Source organism: Phyllobates terribilis, unplaced genomic scaffold, assembly GCF_046119375.1.
Source record: "Phyllobates terribilis strain yellow unplaced genomic scaffold, ASM4611937v1 Scaffold_14__1_contigs__length_39327217, whole genome shotgun sequence".
NCBI classification, from domain to species: Eukaryota; Metazoa; Chordata; class Amphibia; order Anura; family Dendrobatidae; genus Phyllobates; species Phyllobates terribilis.
The window spans coordinates 22,526,173-22,542,029 of NW_027362774.1; the positions used below are offsets into that span (position 1 = coordinate 22,526,173).

At 45.3% G+C, this 15,857-nt stretch overlaps 1 protein-coding gene across 1 annotated transcript in view; it reads right to left on the reverse strand.

Moving 5' to 3' along the window:
• Positions 1–15,857, reverse strand: part of PEPD (peptidase D) — a 289,969-nt gene that overhangs the window by 215,809 nt on the left and 58,303 nt on the right. The window contains exons 5-6 of the mRNA XM_073659770.1: positions 15,653–15,700; positions 6,102–6,163 (exon numbers count right to left, since the gene is read on the reverse strand). Coding sequence (XP_073515871.1) covers positions 6,102–6,163; positions 15,653–15,700 — 110 coding nt within the window. The remainder of the gene's footprint in view (positions 1–6,101; positions 6,164–15,652; positions 15,701–15,857) is intronic.

The window sequence follows — 15,857 nt, forward strand, 5'->3', positions numbered from 1 at the left end:
GTGCAGCTCTGGAGTATAATACAGGATGTAACTCAGGATCAGTACAGGATCAGTAATGTAATGTATGTACACAGTGACTGCACCATCAGAATAGTGAGCGCAGCTCTGGGGTATAATACAGGATGTAACTCAGGATCAGTACAGAATCAGTAATGTAATGTATGTACACAGTGACTGCACCAGCAGAGTAGTGAGTGCAGCTCTGGAGTATAATACAGCATGTAACTCAAGACCAGTAATATAATGTATGTACACAGTGACTGCACCAGCAGAATAGTGAGTGCAGCTCCGGAAGATAATACAGGATGTAACTCAGGATCAGTACAGGATCAGTAATGTAATGTATGTACACAGTGACTGCACAAGCAGTATAGTGAGTGAAGCTCTGGGATAAAATGCAGGATGTAACTCAGGATCAGTACAGGATCAGTAATGTAATGTATGTACACAGTGTCTGCACCAGCAGAATAGTGAGTGCAGCTCTGGAGTATAATACAGGATGTAACTTAGGATCAGTACACGATAAGTAATGTAATGTATGTACACACTGACTGCACCAGCAGAATAGTGAGTGCAGCTCTGGAGGATAATACAGGATGTAACTCAGGATCAGTAATGTATGTACACAGTGACAGCACCAGCAGAATAGTGAGTGCAGCTCTGGAGTATAATACAGGATGTAACTCAGGATCAGTAATGTAATGTATGTACACAGTGACTGCTCCAGCAGAATAGTGAGTGCAGCTCTGGAGTATAATACAGGATGTAATTCAGGATCAGTAATGTAATGTATGTACACAGTGACTGCACCAGCAGAATAGTGTGCGCAGCTCTGGAGTATAATACAGCATAAAACTCAGGATCAGTAATGTAATGTATGTACACAGTGACTGCACCAGCAGAATAGTAAGTGCAGGTCTGGAGTATAATACAGGATGTAACTCAGGATCAGTAATGTATGTACACAGTGACTGCACCAGAAGAATAGTGAGTGTAGCTCTGGAGTATAATACAGGGGTAAATCAGGATCAGTAATGTAATGTATGTACACAGTGACTGCACCAGCAGAATAGTGAGTGCAGCTCTGGAGTATAATACAGGATGTAACTCAGGATCAGTACAGGATCAGTAATGTAATGTATGTACACAGTGACTGCACCAGCAGAATAGTGAGTGTAGCTCTGGAGTATAATACAGGGGTAAATCAGGATCAGTAATGTAATGTATGTACACAGTGACTGCACCAGCAGAATAGTGAGTGCAGCTCTGGAGTATAATACAGGATGTAACTCAGGATCAGTACAGGATCAGTAATGTAATGTATGTACACAGTGACTGCACCAGCAGAATAGTGAGTGTAGCTCTGGAGTATAATACAGGGGTAAATCAGGATCAGTAATGTAATGTTTGTACACAGTGACTGCACCAGCAGAAAAGTGTGCGCAGCTCTGGAGTATAATACAGCATGTAACTCAGGATCAGTACAGGATCAGTAATGTAATGTATGTACACAGTGACTGCACCAGCAGAATAGTGAGTGCAGCTCTGGAGTATAATACAGGGGTAACTCAGGATCAGTAATGTAATGTATGTACACAGTGACTGCACCAGCAGAATAGTGTGCGCAGCTCTGGAGTATAATACAGGATGTAACTCAGGATCAGTAATGTAATGTATGTACACAGTGACTGCACCAGCAGAATAGTGAGTGCAGCTCTGGAGTATAATACAGGATGTAACTCAGGATCAGTAATGTAATGTATGTACACAGTGACTGCACCGGCAGAATAGTGTGCGCAGCTCTGGAGTATAATACAGGATGTAACTCAGGATCAGTAATGTAATGTATGTACACAGTGACTGCACCGGCAGAATAGTGAGCGCAGCTCTGGAGTATAATACAGGATGTAACTCAGGATCAGTAATGTAATGTATGTACATAGTGAATGCACCAGCAGAATAGTGAGTGCAGCTCTGGAGTATAATACAGGATGTAACTCAGGATCAGTAATGTAATGTATGTACACAGTGACTGCACAAGCAGAATAGTGTGCGCAGCTCTGGAGTATAATACAGGATGTAACTCAGGATCAGTACAGGAAAAGTAATGTATGTACACAGTGACTGCACCAGCAGAATAGTGAGTGCAGCTCTGGAGTATAATACAGGATGTAACTCAGGATCAGTAATGTAATGTATGTACACAGTGACTGCACCAGAAGAATAGTGAGTGCAGCTCTGGAGTATAATGCAGGATGTAACTTAGGATCAGTAATGTAATGTATGTACACAGTGACTGCACCAGCAGAATAGTGAGTGCAGCTCTGGAGTATAATGCAGGATGTAACTCAGGATCAGTACAGGATCAGTAATGTAATGTATGTACACGGTGACTCCACCAGCAGAATAGTGAGTGCAGCTCTGGAGTATAATACAGGATGTAACTCAGGATCAGTAATGTAATGTATGTTCACAGTGACTGCAGCAGCAGAATAGTGAGTGCAGCTCTGGAGCATAATACAGGATGTAACTCAGGATCAGTAATGTAATGTATGTACACAGTGACTGCACCAGCAGAATAGTGAGTGCAGCTCCGGAGTATAATACAGGATGTAACTCAGGATCAGTAATGTAATGTATGTACACAGTGACTGCACCAGCAGAATAGTGTGCACAGCTCTGGAGTATAATACAGGATGTAACTCAGGATCAGTACAGGAAAAGTAATGTATGTACACAGTGACTGCACCAGCAGAATAGTGAGTGCAGCTCTGGAGGATAATACAGGATCAGTACAGGATCAGTAATGTAATGTATGTACACAGTGACTGCACCAGAAGAATAGTGAGTGCAGCTCTGGAGTATAATACAGGATGTAACTCAGGATCAGTACAGGAAATGTAATGTATGTACACAGTGACTGCACCTGCAGAATAGTGAGTGCAGCTCTGGAGTATATAACAGGATGTAACTCAGGATCAGTACAGGAAAAGTAATGTAATGTATGTACACAGTGACTGCACCAGCAGAATAGTGAGTGCAGCTCTGGAAGATAATACAGGATGTAACTCAGGATCAGTAATGTAATGTATGTACACAGTGACTCCACCAGCAGAATAGTGAGTGCAGCTCTGGAGTATAATACAGGATGTAACTCAGGATCAGTAATGTAATGTATGTACACAGTGACTGCACCAGCAGAATAGTGAGTGCAGCTCTGGAGCATAATACAGGATGTAACTCAGGATCAGTACTGTAATGTATGTACACAGTGACTGCACCAGCAGAATAGTGAGTGGAGCTCCGGAGTATAATACAGGATGTAACTCAGGATCAGTAATGTAATGTATGTACACAGTGACTGCACCAGCAGAATAGTGTGCGCAGCTCTGGAGTATAATACAGGATGTAACTCAGGATCAGTAATGTAATGTATGTACACAGTGACTGCACCAGCAGAATAGTGTGCACAGCTCTGGAGTATAATACAGGATGTAACTCAGGATCAGTACAGGAAAAGTAATGTATGTACACAGTGACTGCACCAGCAGAATAGTGAGTGCAGCTCTGGAGGATAATACAGGATCAGTAATGTAATGTATGTACACAGTGACTGCACCAGAAGAATAGTGAGTGCAGCTCTGGAGTATAATACAGGATGTAACTCAGGATCAGTACAGGAAAAGTAATGTAATGTATGTACACAGTGACTGCACCTGCAGAATAGTGAGTGCAGCTCTGGAGTATAATACAGGATGTAACTCAGGATCAGTACAGGAAAAGTAATGTAATGTATGTACACAGTGACTGCACCAGCAGAATAGTGAGTGCAGCTCTGGGGTATAATACAGGATGTAACTCAGGATCAGTAATATAATGTATGTACACAGTGACTCCACCAGCAGAATAGTGAGTGCAGCTCTGGAGTATAATACAGGATGTAACTCAGGATCAGTAATGTAATGTATGTACACAGTGACTGCACAAGAAGAATAGTGAGTGCAGCTCTGGAGTATAATACAGGATGTAACTCAGGATCAGTACAGGAAAAGTAATGTATGTACACAGTGACTGCACCAGCAGAATAGTGTGCGCAGCGCTGGAGTATAATACAGGATGTAACTCAGGATCAGTAATGTAATGTATGTACACAGTGACTGCACCAGAAGAATAGTGAGTGCAGCTCTGGAGTATAATACAGGATGTAACTCAGGATCAGTAATGTAATGTATGTACACAGTGACTGCACCAGAAGAATAGTGAGTGCAGCTCTGGAGTATAATGCAGGATGTAACTTAGGATCAGTAATGTAATGTATGTACACAGTGACTGCACCAGCAGAATAGTGAGTGCAGCTCTGGAGTATAATGCAGGATGTAACTCAGGATCAGTACAGGATCAGTAATGTAATGTATGTACACAGTGACTCCACCAGCAGAATAGTGAGTGCAGCTCTGGAGTATAATACAGGATGTAACTCAGGATCAGTAATGTAATGTATGTACACAGTGACTGCACCAGCAGAATAGTGAGTGCAGCTCTGGAGCATAATACAGGATGTAACTCAGGATCAGTAATGTAATGTATGTACACAGTGACTGCACCAGCAGAATAGTGAGTGCAGCTCCGGAGTATAATACAGGATGTAACTCAGGATCAGTAATGTAATGTATGTACACAGTGACTGCACCAGCAGAATAGTGTGCGCAGCTCTGGAGTAGAATACAGGATGTAACTCAGGATCAGTAATGTATGTACACAGTGACTGCACCAGCAGAATAGTGAGTGCAGCTCTGGAGGATAATACAGGATGTAACTCAGGATCAGTAATGTAATGTATGTACACAGTGACTGCACCAGAAGAATAGTGAGTGCAGCTCTGGAGTATAATACAGGATGTAACTCAGGATCAGTACAGGAAAAGTAATGTAATGTATGTACACAGTGACTGCACCTGCAGAATAGTGAGTGCAGCTCTGGAGTATAATACAGGATGTAACTCAGGATCAGTACAGGAAAAGTAATGTAATGTATGTACACAGTGACTGCACCAGCAGAATAGTGAGTGCAGCTCTGGGGTATAATACAGGATGTAACTCAGGATCAGTAATGTAATGTATGTACACAGTGACTCCACCAGCAGAATAGTGAGTGCAGCTCTGGAGTATAATACAGGATGAAACTCAGGATCAGTAATGTAATGTATGTACACAGTGACTGCACCAGAAGAATAGTGAGTGCAGCTCTGGAGTATAATACAGGATGTAACTCAGGATCAGTACAGGAAAAGTAAATGTATGTACACAGTGACTGCACCAGCAGAATAGTGTGCACAGCTCTGGAGTATAATACAGGATGTAACTCAGGATCAGTAATGTAATGTATGTACACAGTGACTGCACCAGAAGAATAGTGAGTGCAGCTCTGGAGTATAATACAGGATGTAACTCAGGATCAGTACAGGAAAAGTAATGTATGTACACAGTGACTGCACCAGCAGAATAGTGTGCGCAGCTCTGGAGTATAATACAGGATGTAACTCAGGATCAGTATTGTAATGTATGTACACAGTGACTGCACCAGCAGAATAGTGAGTGCAGCTCTGGGGTATAATACAGGATGTAACTCAGGATCAGTACAGGATCAGTAATGTAATGTATGTACACAGTGACTACCCCAGCAGAATAGTGAGTGCAGCTCTGGGGTATAATACAGGATGTAACTCAGGATCAGTAATGTAATGTATGTACACAGTGACTGCACCAGAAGAATAGTGAGTGCAGCTCTGGAGTATAATACAGGATGCAACTCAGGATCAGTAATGTAATGTATGTACACAGTGACTGCCTACATTTTGCATATATTGACTACTTATGTGGCTCCTTTATTCGTACATCGCTTGTATGTATTATGCCTGCAGGAGGATTTGTATATTTTCATTCAGGATGCGCAGCCTCCGTATTTTCTTGTGAGTGTGAAGATAGGCGATTATTTTCTAACTGCCCTGAGTGACGCGGTATTACAGATGTTGATGCTTAGGAAGGAGTCTTGGGTTTTGTTTTCGCCCGAAGAACAGACAGGGTAAGACGATTTTCACTTACTGACTAATTCCTTCAAACGAGGCCTCTCTGCAAACACTTCCGCTGTCAGTATTAACACCGCGCTGCAAAGAAGAAGAAACAAGATATAAATAAAAGGAAACAACTCAAGAAAGAAGAATAATTGATTAAGCGGTATTATAAAACAGACAAAAGAAGCAGGGTGTCCTGGGGGAACTTCGTATCATTGTACATGTCACAAAACAGTGGAAGCAACAACAGAATTCTCCTGGGTTAGGCCAAACTCAGCAACGACCTTATACTAAAAATGGAATGAGTATGTCAGCTAGTGGAACAAAATGTTATTTATTGCAACGCATTTAAATAGAAAATGCAAAATCTTTGCAAATAATCTTAATTAGAAATCTTCTCTTTGGTATATTGAGCTGTAATTAATCTCAGTAGTAGTAACAGACCTCATACTATGAAATATGATCCTACGGCCATATTGCCATCCACCTATTCCGAGGAATCCGGTGTTCTCCTGATGATGTACGCCAACTCTTCTTGGGGACAAGCGCCAGCCCAGGAAGGGCCCCTCTCGGCGACGAGCGCCGGCCCAGGAAGGGCTCCTCTCGGCGACGAGCGCCGGCCCAGGAAGGGCTCCTCTCGGCGACGAGCGCCGGCCCAGGAAGGGCTCCTCTCGGCGACGAGCGCCGGCCCAGGAAGGACTCCTCTCGGCGACGAGCGCCGGCCCAGGAAGGACTCCTCTCGGCGACGAGCGCCGGCCCAGGAAGGACTCCTCTCGGCGACGAGCGCCGGCCCAGGAAGGACTCCTCTCGGCGACGAGCGCCGGCCCAGGAAGGACTCCTCTCGGCGACGAGCGCCGGCCCAGGAAGGACTCCTCTCGGCGACGAGCGCCGGCCCAGGAAGGACTCCTCTCGGCGACGAGCGCCGGCCCAGGAAGGACTCCTCTCGGCGACGAGCGCCGGCCCAGGAAGGACTCCTCTCGGCGACGAGCGCCGGCCCAGGAAGGACTCCTCTCGGCGACGAGCGCCGGCCCAGGAAGGACTCCTCTCGGCGACGAGCGCCGGCCCAGGAAGGACTCCTCTCGGCGACGAGCGCCGGCCCAGGAAGGACTCCTCTCGGCGACGAGCGCCGGCCCAGGAAGGACTCCTCTCGGCGACGAGCGCCGGCCCAGGAAGGACTCCTCTCGGCGACGAGCGCCGGCCCAGGAAGGACTCCTCTCGGCGACGAGCGCCGGCCCAGGAAGGACTCCTCTCGGCGACGAGCGCCGGCCCAGGAAGGACTCCTCTCGGCGACGAGCGCCGGCCCAGGAAGGACTCCTCTCGGCGACGAGCGCCGGCCCAGGAAGGACTCCTCTCGGCGACGAGCGCCGGCCCAGGAAGGACTCCTCTCGGCGACGAGCGCCGGCCCAGGAAGGACTCCTCTCGGCGACGAGCGCCGGCCCAGGAAGGACTCCTCTCGGCGACGAGCGCCGGCCCAGGAAGGACTCCTCTCGGCGACGAGCGCCGGCCCAGGAAGGACTCCTCTCGGCGACGAGCGCCGGCCCAGGAAGGACTCCTCTCGGCGACGAGCGCCGGCCCAGGAAGGACTCCTCTCGGCGACGAGCGCCGGCCCAGGAAGGACTCCTCTCGGCGACGAGCGCCGGCCCAGGAAGGACTCCTCTCGGCGACGAGCGCCGGCCCAGGAAGGACTCCTCTCGGCGACGAGCGCCGGCCCAGGAAGGACTCCTCTCGGCGACGAGCGCCGGCCCAGGAAGGACTCCTCTCGGCGACGAGCGCCGGCCCAGGAAGGACTCCTCTCGGCGACGAGCGCCGGCCCAGGAAGGACTCCTCTCGGCGACGAGCGCCGGCCCAGGAAGGACTCCTCTCGGCGACGAGCGCCGGCCCAGGAAGGACTCCTCTCGGCGACGAGCGCCGGCCCAGGAAGGACTCCTCTCGGCGACGAGCGCCGGCCCAGGAAGGACTCCTCTCGGCGACGAGCGCCGGCCCAGGAAGGACTCCTCTCGGCGACGAGCGCCGGCCCAGGAAGGACTCCTCTCGGCGACGAGCGCCGGCCCAGGAAGGACTCCTCTCGGCGACGAGCGCCGGCTCAGGAGTCCTCTCGGTGAGGAGCACAAGCTCAGGGTCCTCTAATTGGTGTGAGCATTTCAGGAGTCCTCAGTATCCATGATATTGGGTTCTTTGCCCACCTGCTGAGAACCGACATCTTTCGTACTACGTATAGTGGTAGGAAGATAGTTGTCAATCAGTGGCATCCTCAAGGTGACGGGCACCAGCACATGCTTCCTCCCGATGACATGCACCAATTCAGAAGTCTTCTTGATGACGTGGACCTGCTCAAGAGTCCTCTCTGTGACCGGAACAAGTTCAAGCCTCTTTTCAGTGACCAGCACCAGCTCAGGTGTCCTCTCGGTGATGACCACCAGCTCAGGAGTCCTTAGTATCCATGATGTGGTTTTCTCTGTCCACCTGCTGAGAATTGACAGCTTTCATCCTATGCACAGTAAAAGAAAGATAGTGGTCATTCAGGGGCATCCTCTCAGTGACCGGCACCAGCTCAGACAGCCTCCCGGTGACGTGCACCAGCTCATGAATCCTCTCGCTGAAGTACACCAGCTCAGACATACTCTCGGTAACCTGAACCAATTAAGAATCCTCTGGGTGACGTGGACCTGCTGAGGAGTCCTTTAGGTGACAAGCACCGGCTCAAGTGTCTTCTCGGTGATAAGAACGAGCTATGGCGTCCTCTCGGTAATGTGCACTAGTTCAGAGTCCTCGGGATGATGTGCAGCAGCTCAGGAGTCCTCAGTATTCATGACCTGGGGTTCTTTGTCCACCTTCTCAGAATTGACAGCTTTCTTCAAATGCACAGTAGTAGATAGATTGAAAACTATCAGTGGCATCCTCTCGGTGATGGGCTTAGAAGTCCTCCCGATGACATACCAGCTCAGGCATATTATCAGTAATGTGCACCAATTTAGAAGCCCAGTCGGTGAGGTGGACCTGCTCAGAAGTCCTCTCTGTGATTGGCCCCAGCTCAAGAGTCTTTTTGGTGACGAGCACCAGCTCAAATGTCCTCAGTATCCATGATTTGGGGTTCTTTATCCACCTGCTGAGAATTGATGGCTTTCTTTCTATGCAAAGTGGTAGGAAGATAGTTGTCAGAGGCATGATGGTAGGGAGAGAGGACCTCATGAACACCGAAGGCTCCTTTGCTCACAGTCCTGGGCTCATACAGCACCATGATGACAAGCAAGTGACAGTGCTGAGAACAGGATCTTTGTCACTACTCAGACAGGACAGCATAAACTCGGTAAGAGTTTAACTTGAAAGAGCCTCTTCAATGGCAACTTCTGACTGTTACAGGACAATATTTATTTTTTTCCTCTTTTTGTTTGGCTAATGTAAGAATATAACAATTTCCAATGTTCGGTGTAAATGTCAGAGTTTTTGTATAAATGCCACTTCAGGATTTCAAAACTTGTTCAAGGTGTTGTACCCGGGAATGGAAAATGTCACAGGATGAAGAACAAATATTGCTTTGTGTGGATGCTGCTACCGTGTGCAGACAATATAGAGGTTACAAGCGAGAAAAATACTAAAATGATTGCATCACACTGAGCACAATTACAGTACTTTATCACAGGCTTTCTATGGAGCGTGCAGCTTTTCAGCACCATGGACGGCTCCATTTTTCCCCAGGACTAATTATAAAGAGGTTTCCTGGTTTTCTATTCTGTGGATAATGGGAGTCCAGAAACTTTTTTAACTTTCTTTATGCTTCAATTACTCAGCTTTTTTTAAGATCTCTGTCTGCTGTCTGTTGCACTCAGAGGCTGAAAAACTGTCCTGCTCTTGTCGCAATGTATCAGCACCCCGATATTGTAACAAACCCTGCACCTACGCCCCCCGATTGGGACAAGTTTTCAGACTCCGGATGAAAACAAGAACATTTCGATTCACTGATGGTAAAACAGACTGGAAAAAGCTTTTGTACATTTTACAATTGCAGTAAATACAATTTACGTGTAGCTGGAAACCAGTGTAAACTATTTAGTGGGGGAAGGTTTAGACTTTAAATTAGCAAAATTGGCGCAGTTAAAAAAACGCCAACTAGAATGGCCAAAAATATATGGTGTGGAAAAAATTCTGCAAAGTAAGAAGCTTTCAAAAATTGAAGTGTTAATAGTTTCTTTTTTATTAATTAACAAAATGCAAAATGAATGAACAAAATCTCATCAATATTTGGTGACCACTCGTTGCCTTCATCACTTCTTCTTGGTCACTTGCACACAGTTTTTGAAGCGAATCGGCAGGAGGTTGTTCCAAACATCTTGGAGAACTGACCCCAGATCTTCTGTGTATGAGGCTTGTGCAGATCCTTCATGTGATCCCAGATAGACTGGATGATGTGAGATCAGGGATCTGTGGGACCGGATCATCACCCCCCAGGTCTCCTCATTCTTAATGACATTGGCCGGATGTTTGGGGCTTTTGTCCATCTGCAGAATAAATTTGGAGCCAATCTGAAGCCTCCCTGATGAAATTACATGATGGATAAGTCTCTGCCTGTATTTCTCAGCACTGAGGACACCATTGATCCTGACCAAATTCCCAACTCCATATATCGAAATGCAGCACAAGACTTGCAGGACCCTCCCAACGCACGTCACTCATACTGCAGACCATCATTATTCTGCCGCTCTCCACATATTTGGGAACAATCTGCCTTCTGTTAAGCCCAAATATTTCACATTGTGACTCCTCAGTCCACAGCACAGCACCTGCTGCTATTCTTTGCATCCTAGCTCCTATTTATTCATGCTTAGTTGAGTTACTTGGCTTTGTTTCTGTATCGAAATTATAGCTTTTTAGACGTCGTTCTTCCATGAAGACCAATTCTGGCCAGACTTTTCCTAAGTAAATGGATGTAGCTGTTCACACAGGTTGCTGCCACTTCTGAGTTGATGGCACTGCTGGACATCTTTCGATTTCAAAAGGGATGAATGATGTGTCTTTTATCTGCTGCACTAAGTTTTACTGGCCAACCACCACGTCTCCGGTCCTCAACGTTGTCCATTTCTTGAACAGCACATCTTGAAAACCCAGTCTCCTTTGAAGAGACCTTGCTAATGCAGTATAACTACCTGGTATCTTATGCTGTGCTCACTCTAGACAAGGTGACCAGAGACATGAAACTGTCTTCCGCAACCTCACCTTTTTAACAAAGTTTGACTGTTCCTCACCCAGTTTAAAGCCTCCCACACATCTGTTTCTGTTTCAGTTAATGAATGTTTTTTTTTAAACCTATGACATTTATGATCATTAACTCATACAACTGATTACAATCCTTGACTGTGCAAGTATACCAAGAAGAGCTGATGCTGTTTTAAAGGCAAAGAGTGGTCACCAAATATTGATGTGATTTACGTTTCCCTTTTGTTCACCGACTTGGAAGTTTTAATTTTTTTTATTTTAAAATGCAATTTTTGAAAGCTTCTTACTGTGCAGCATTTTTTATCCATGACTGCCTAAAACTTTTGCACAGTACTGTATAACTTTATCTGCCATTTTTTTCCTCTGATCGGTACCCCGCCGGTGTCAAAGCCTTTCTTTCCAACTGGGAAATTACAATTTCGCGGCAGGGATTGGTTTCATCGTTCACAAGTCCATACCATGGGAAACAGATATATAGACACACAATCATTGGCATCTCTGAATTTGCCCCGGACTCTGGTTTCTGATTGCATTTTGATCCACTTTCTGCTTTTTTTGATCTTTAGTCCAGAGGTAGAGATGTAGAGGAAGAGGAGCAATGTGCTGTCCTAGTGATTTCTCCACAAACAGAATTTTTTAAGAAAAGACCGGCCTGACCCCAGACTGTATATATACATAAAATACATGTCCGTACTGGAATAAAAGATGAGCCGGGACTGCTGCCGAGGCTGCGCTGCAAGCAAGCGTTAAGCAGCTGTGTACATCTATGACTTATGTGTGTGAGGGATATGTCCCCCATCGCCTGGGGGGTGACAGTCGGCTTTATTATCGAGAGCCTCTCATCTCTGACGAGTGTCAGAAACCTGTCCCAGCTGTAATATCGTATAAGCGCGGACTAATGTAACACACACCCTGCTGTCCTCCTCAGATGGAAAATCATCAGGCTCAACCAGAAAAATATAAACTATAAAAAAAGATAGTAAAATTCATAAATCTTGATTGCAAGTTCTTCATTTGAATGGTTTCTGCTCAGTTCCCTGCAAAGGCTGGGAGCGCTGCTCTGCAGGAGAAAGTGATAAATGAAGAAAGTGTGGCCCTATTATTTGTAGGATTGGAGGCTGGACTTCCAAAAAGCAATCACATATCCTAGCAATGTCGCATTCATAAATTAGATGGGAATAACCCTTAAAGGGAATCTGTCAGCAGGCATGTAAACTGAGAGCAGCATGATGTAGGGAAAAAGACCCGGATTCCAGCGATGTGTCACTTACTGGGCTGTTTCAATATGATTAGCGTTTTATCAGCAGGAGATTATCATCACAGGACTAGGTATCTTGTGCCTCTAGTCCAACTCCACCCCCAGCAAGGATTAGCAAAAATCAGCCAATCAGTGATGTGGGCGGGGTTATACAGGGCTCAGCATTCCGACCTGTACTAGATCTGCAGAGGAGAAAACTGTGATTGTATCACAACTGCTGCACCCAGTAAACTAAGTGACACATTGCTGGAATCAGTTTATCTGTCCCTGCATCATACTGCTGTCAGATTACATAGCAAAAACCTGCAGACAGATTCCCTTTTAAGAAACACTAAACACAAAAAATGAGCAAAAAAAAAAAAATTGAAAATAGAATTTTTAAGAATTCCTCCTTTAATTTTCTCGTGTTTCATGTAAATATATGAGTGTTCCAAGAGCTTAGAAATGTTCCCCTCCTTACTGCCTGCAGCAGGAGCCTCCCCCCACTGCCTGCAGCAGGAAACAAAGATCTTTAACACAGATCCCACCCACAGATCAACTGGAAATTAACCTCTATGGATTCTCTACAGGATTTCTACAATACCGTTTCAGGATCAGATAGAAAATATGGCTGGTTAACAAACAGTGAGGGCAACTATGTCTTCTTTAACCCCTTCACCCCCGGGGCCATTTTCTATTTTTGCGCTTTCGTTTTTTGCTCCCCTTCTTCCCCAAGCCATAACTTTTTTTATTTTTAGGTCAATATGGCCATGTGAGGGCTTATTTTGTGCGGGAGAAGTTGTACTTTTGAACACCACCATTGGTTTTACCATACCGTGTACTGGAAAAGGGGGAAAAAAAATCCAAGTGCGGTGAAATTGCCAAAAAAAAGTGCAATTCCACAGTTGTTTTTTAGGTTTTTTTTTACCACGTTCACTAAATGCTAACACTGACCTGCCATTATGATTCCCTAGGTCAATACGAGTTTGTAGACACCAAACATGTGTAGGTTCATTTTTTTTTAAATGGTGAAAAAAAATCCAAAGTCTGTTACAAAAAAAAAAAAAAAGTTACTATTTTCCAAGACCCGTAGCGTCTCCATTTTTCGTGATTTGGTTCTGGGTGACGGCTTATTTTTTGCGCGCCGAGCTGACGTTTTTATTGATACCATTTTGTGGTAGATACGATGTTTTGATTGCCCATTATTGCATTTTGTTGAAACGTTGCGGCTAACAAAAAAAAGTAATTCTGGCGTTTTGATTTTTTTTCTCATTACGCCGTTTACCGATCGGATTAATTCTTTTTTTATATTGATAGATTGGGCGATTCTTAATGTAGTGATGCCAAATATGTGCAAATTAGATTTTTTTTTATTGTTTTATTTTGAATGGGGTTAAAGGGGGGTGATTTAAACTTTTATATTTTTTTTTATTTTTTTAAATACATTTTTTTTTTTACTTTGTACTGGCTTCAATAGTCTCCATGAGAGACTAGAAGCTGCGATGTTCTGATAGCCTGGGCGTAGCAGAAACGCTCACTGGCTATGAGCGCCAACCGCTGGGCTGCGCTCATAGCCTCCCGGTCATGCCAACCCATCGGCGACCGACTTATGACATCCTTCAGCCGCAGCCATATTAAATGCCGCTGTCAGAGATTGACAGCAGCATTTAACATGTTAACAGCCGCGGCTGTTAGGGGCACATGACCGCTGATCAAACCAGCTGTCATGTCCCCGGAAAGGTGCGGGCTCTGGCACTGAGGGAGAGACCCGACATGTGACGTACATGTATGGAACATGTTGGAAAGGGGTAGCATAAATATTAATTTCTAGGTTTAGTGCTCCTTTAAGTCATCCGGACCTGCCTAATTGATAAAAATTACATTAGGCTGCAACTGGGAAAGCTGGGTCAGCAACATGGGATGTCTCAGCTTTCCTAGTATCCTCAACAACCTATGCTTTCGCAGAAGATAGCCTTAAACCTTTCAACACTTCCCTAAAATTATTCCCCTCCATCAGTTTTCTCCTCCATGTAAAATTAAAAATAAGCAGCCCGCCATAAAAACTGCAGAAAGTAATTACTTACCTGACTTTCCTCTCTTTTGAGAAAGCAGCGGAGGAACCAACCCCCTCCTCCTCACCCCAATACGATGAGAGGCGTTTTCATTAAAAACCGTAATGGCAAGAGAGCCATACCGGGTGTCGCTGGCAGTCATTTCATCAACATGATTTTAATAAAACGGATTTAACTACACACACTAAAAGTCATATTCACCCTGCACGCCATTTGATTGGAAATAAAAAAAAAAAAATCTTTCTGCCACCTCACTCCCCCGGCGAGGCCACAAATATCTCAAGAACACTCACTTCACGATAAAGGAAGCGGAACGAAGAGTCAGGGCTGGCAACTTCCATCAGACCCGCTTTTTTTTAGTAGCCAATTATTTAGAATAACCCTAAAATAATGTTTGTTTTCAACTTTTTCATGGGCAACATATACCATTATATGCTCCTCTAGGGCAGGATGGAGCTAGACTACAATGCCAGCCACTCAAAAACTTTAATAAGTTGCACCAAAGTTCTTTGTTTTTTAAAGAAAAAAAAAAACCTTAAACTTCGCAGTGCTAATTCATGAATTATTTGCCACCGAGTTCTTTAAAACAGAAGCTGGAGAACCACCTTTAAGACATTTCGTTCTTCAAGGCGGTCACTGACAGATTATTTTAAGAACCTTTTTAGATGATCCCGACAAAGTTACATTACTGCTGTAGACCATAATAGACACAGGGCAGCAGTGGCAGAGACTCCACACTAGACCTGGGGAGGGTGAGTAAGGCAGTTTGTATTTTTTAAAGCAAACTGCAGCCAGGAGAAAGCGGTTTTCCAAAAGCCAAAAAATGCCTTTAAAAGGACAGTACGAAACCTGTTAAAGCTGCTGAAGTACATGAGACGTGGCCTTTATCACACCCATAAAAGCTTCAGGAAGGAAAGTAAAGGCTGTGGGTTTGACCCATGGTTTCTTTCCTGAGCTTGCAAATTTATGATAAGACGATGGGACCTTTCCACCCCGTGATAGAAGCAGATTATGGAGGTAAGAAGTTAATGGTGTCAGTGTATTCCAAGGAGGTTATCTTACCAGAGTGAGCAGGACTGACAGGCTCTTGGCACTCAAGACTTTAGCAATCTGATGGAAGGAAAGGAAAATGTTAATCGATGCAAACAGCCGTCACGTAGCATTCCTTTTTAACCCGATAATACATAACGGTCCTACAATGGGCTTATAGAAGGGGGGAATGGCTCAGAGCCTGAAATAAATGTCAGACTGGTGGGGTACGACTGCT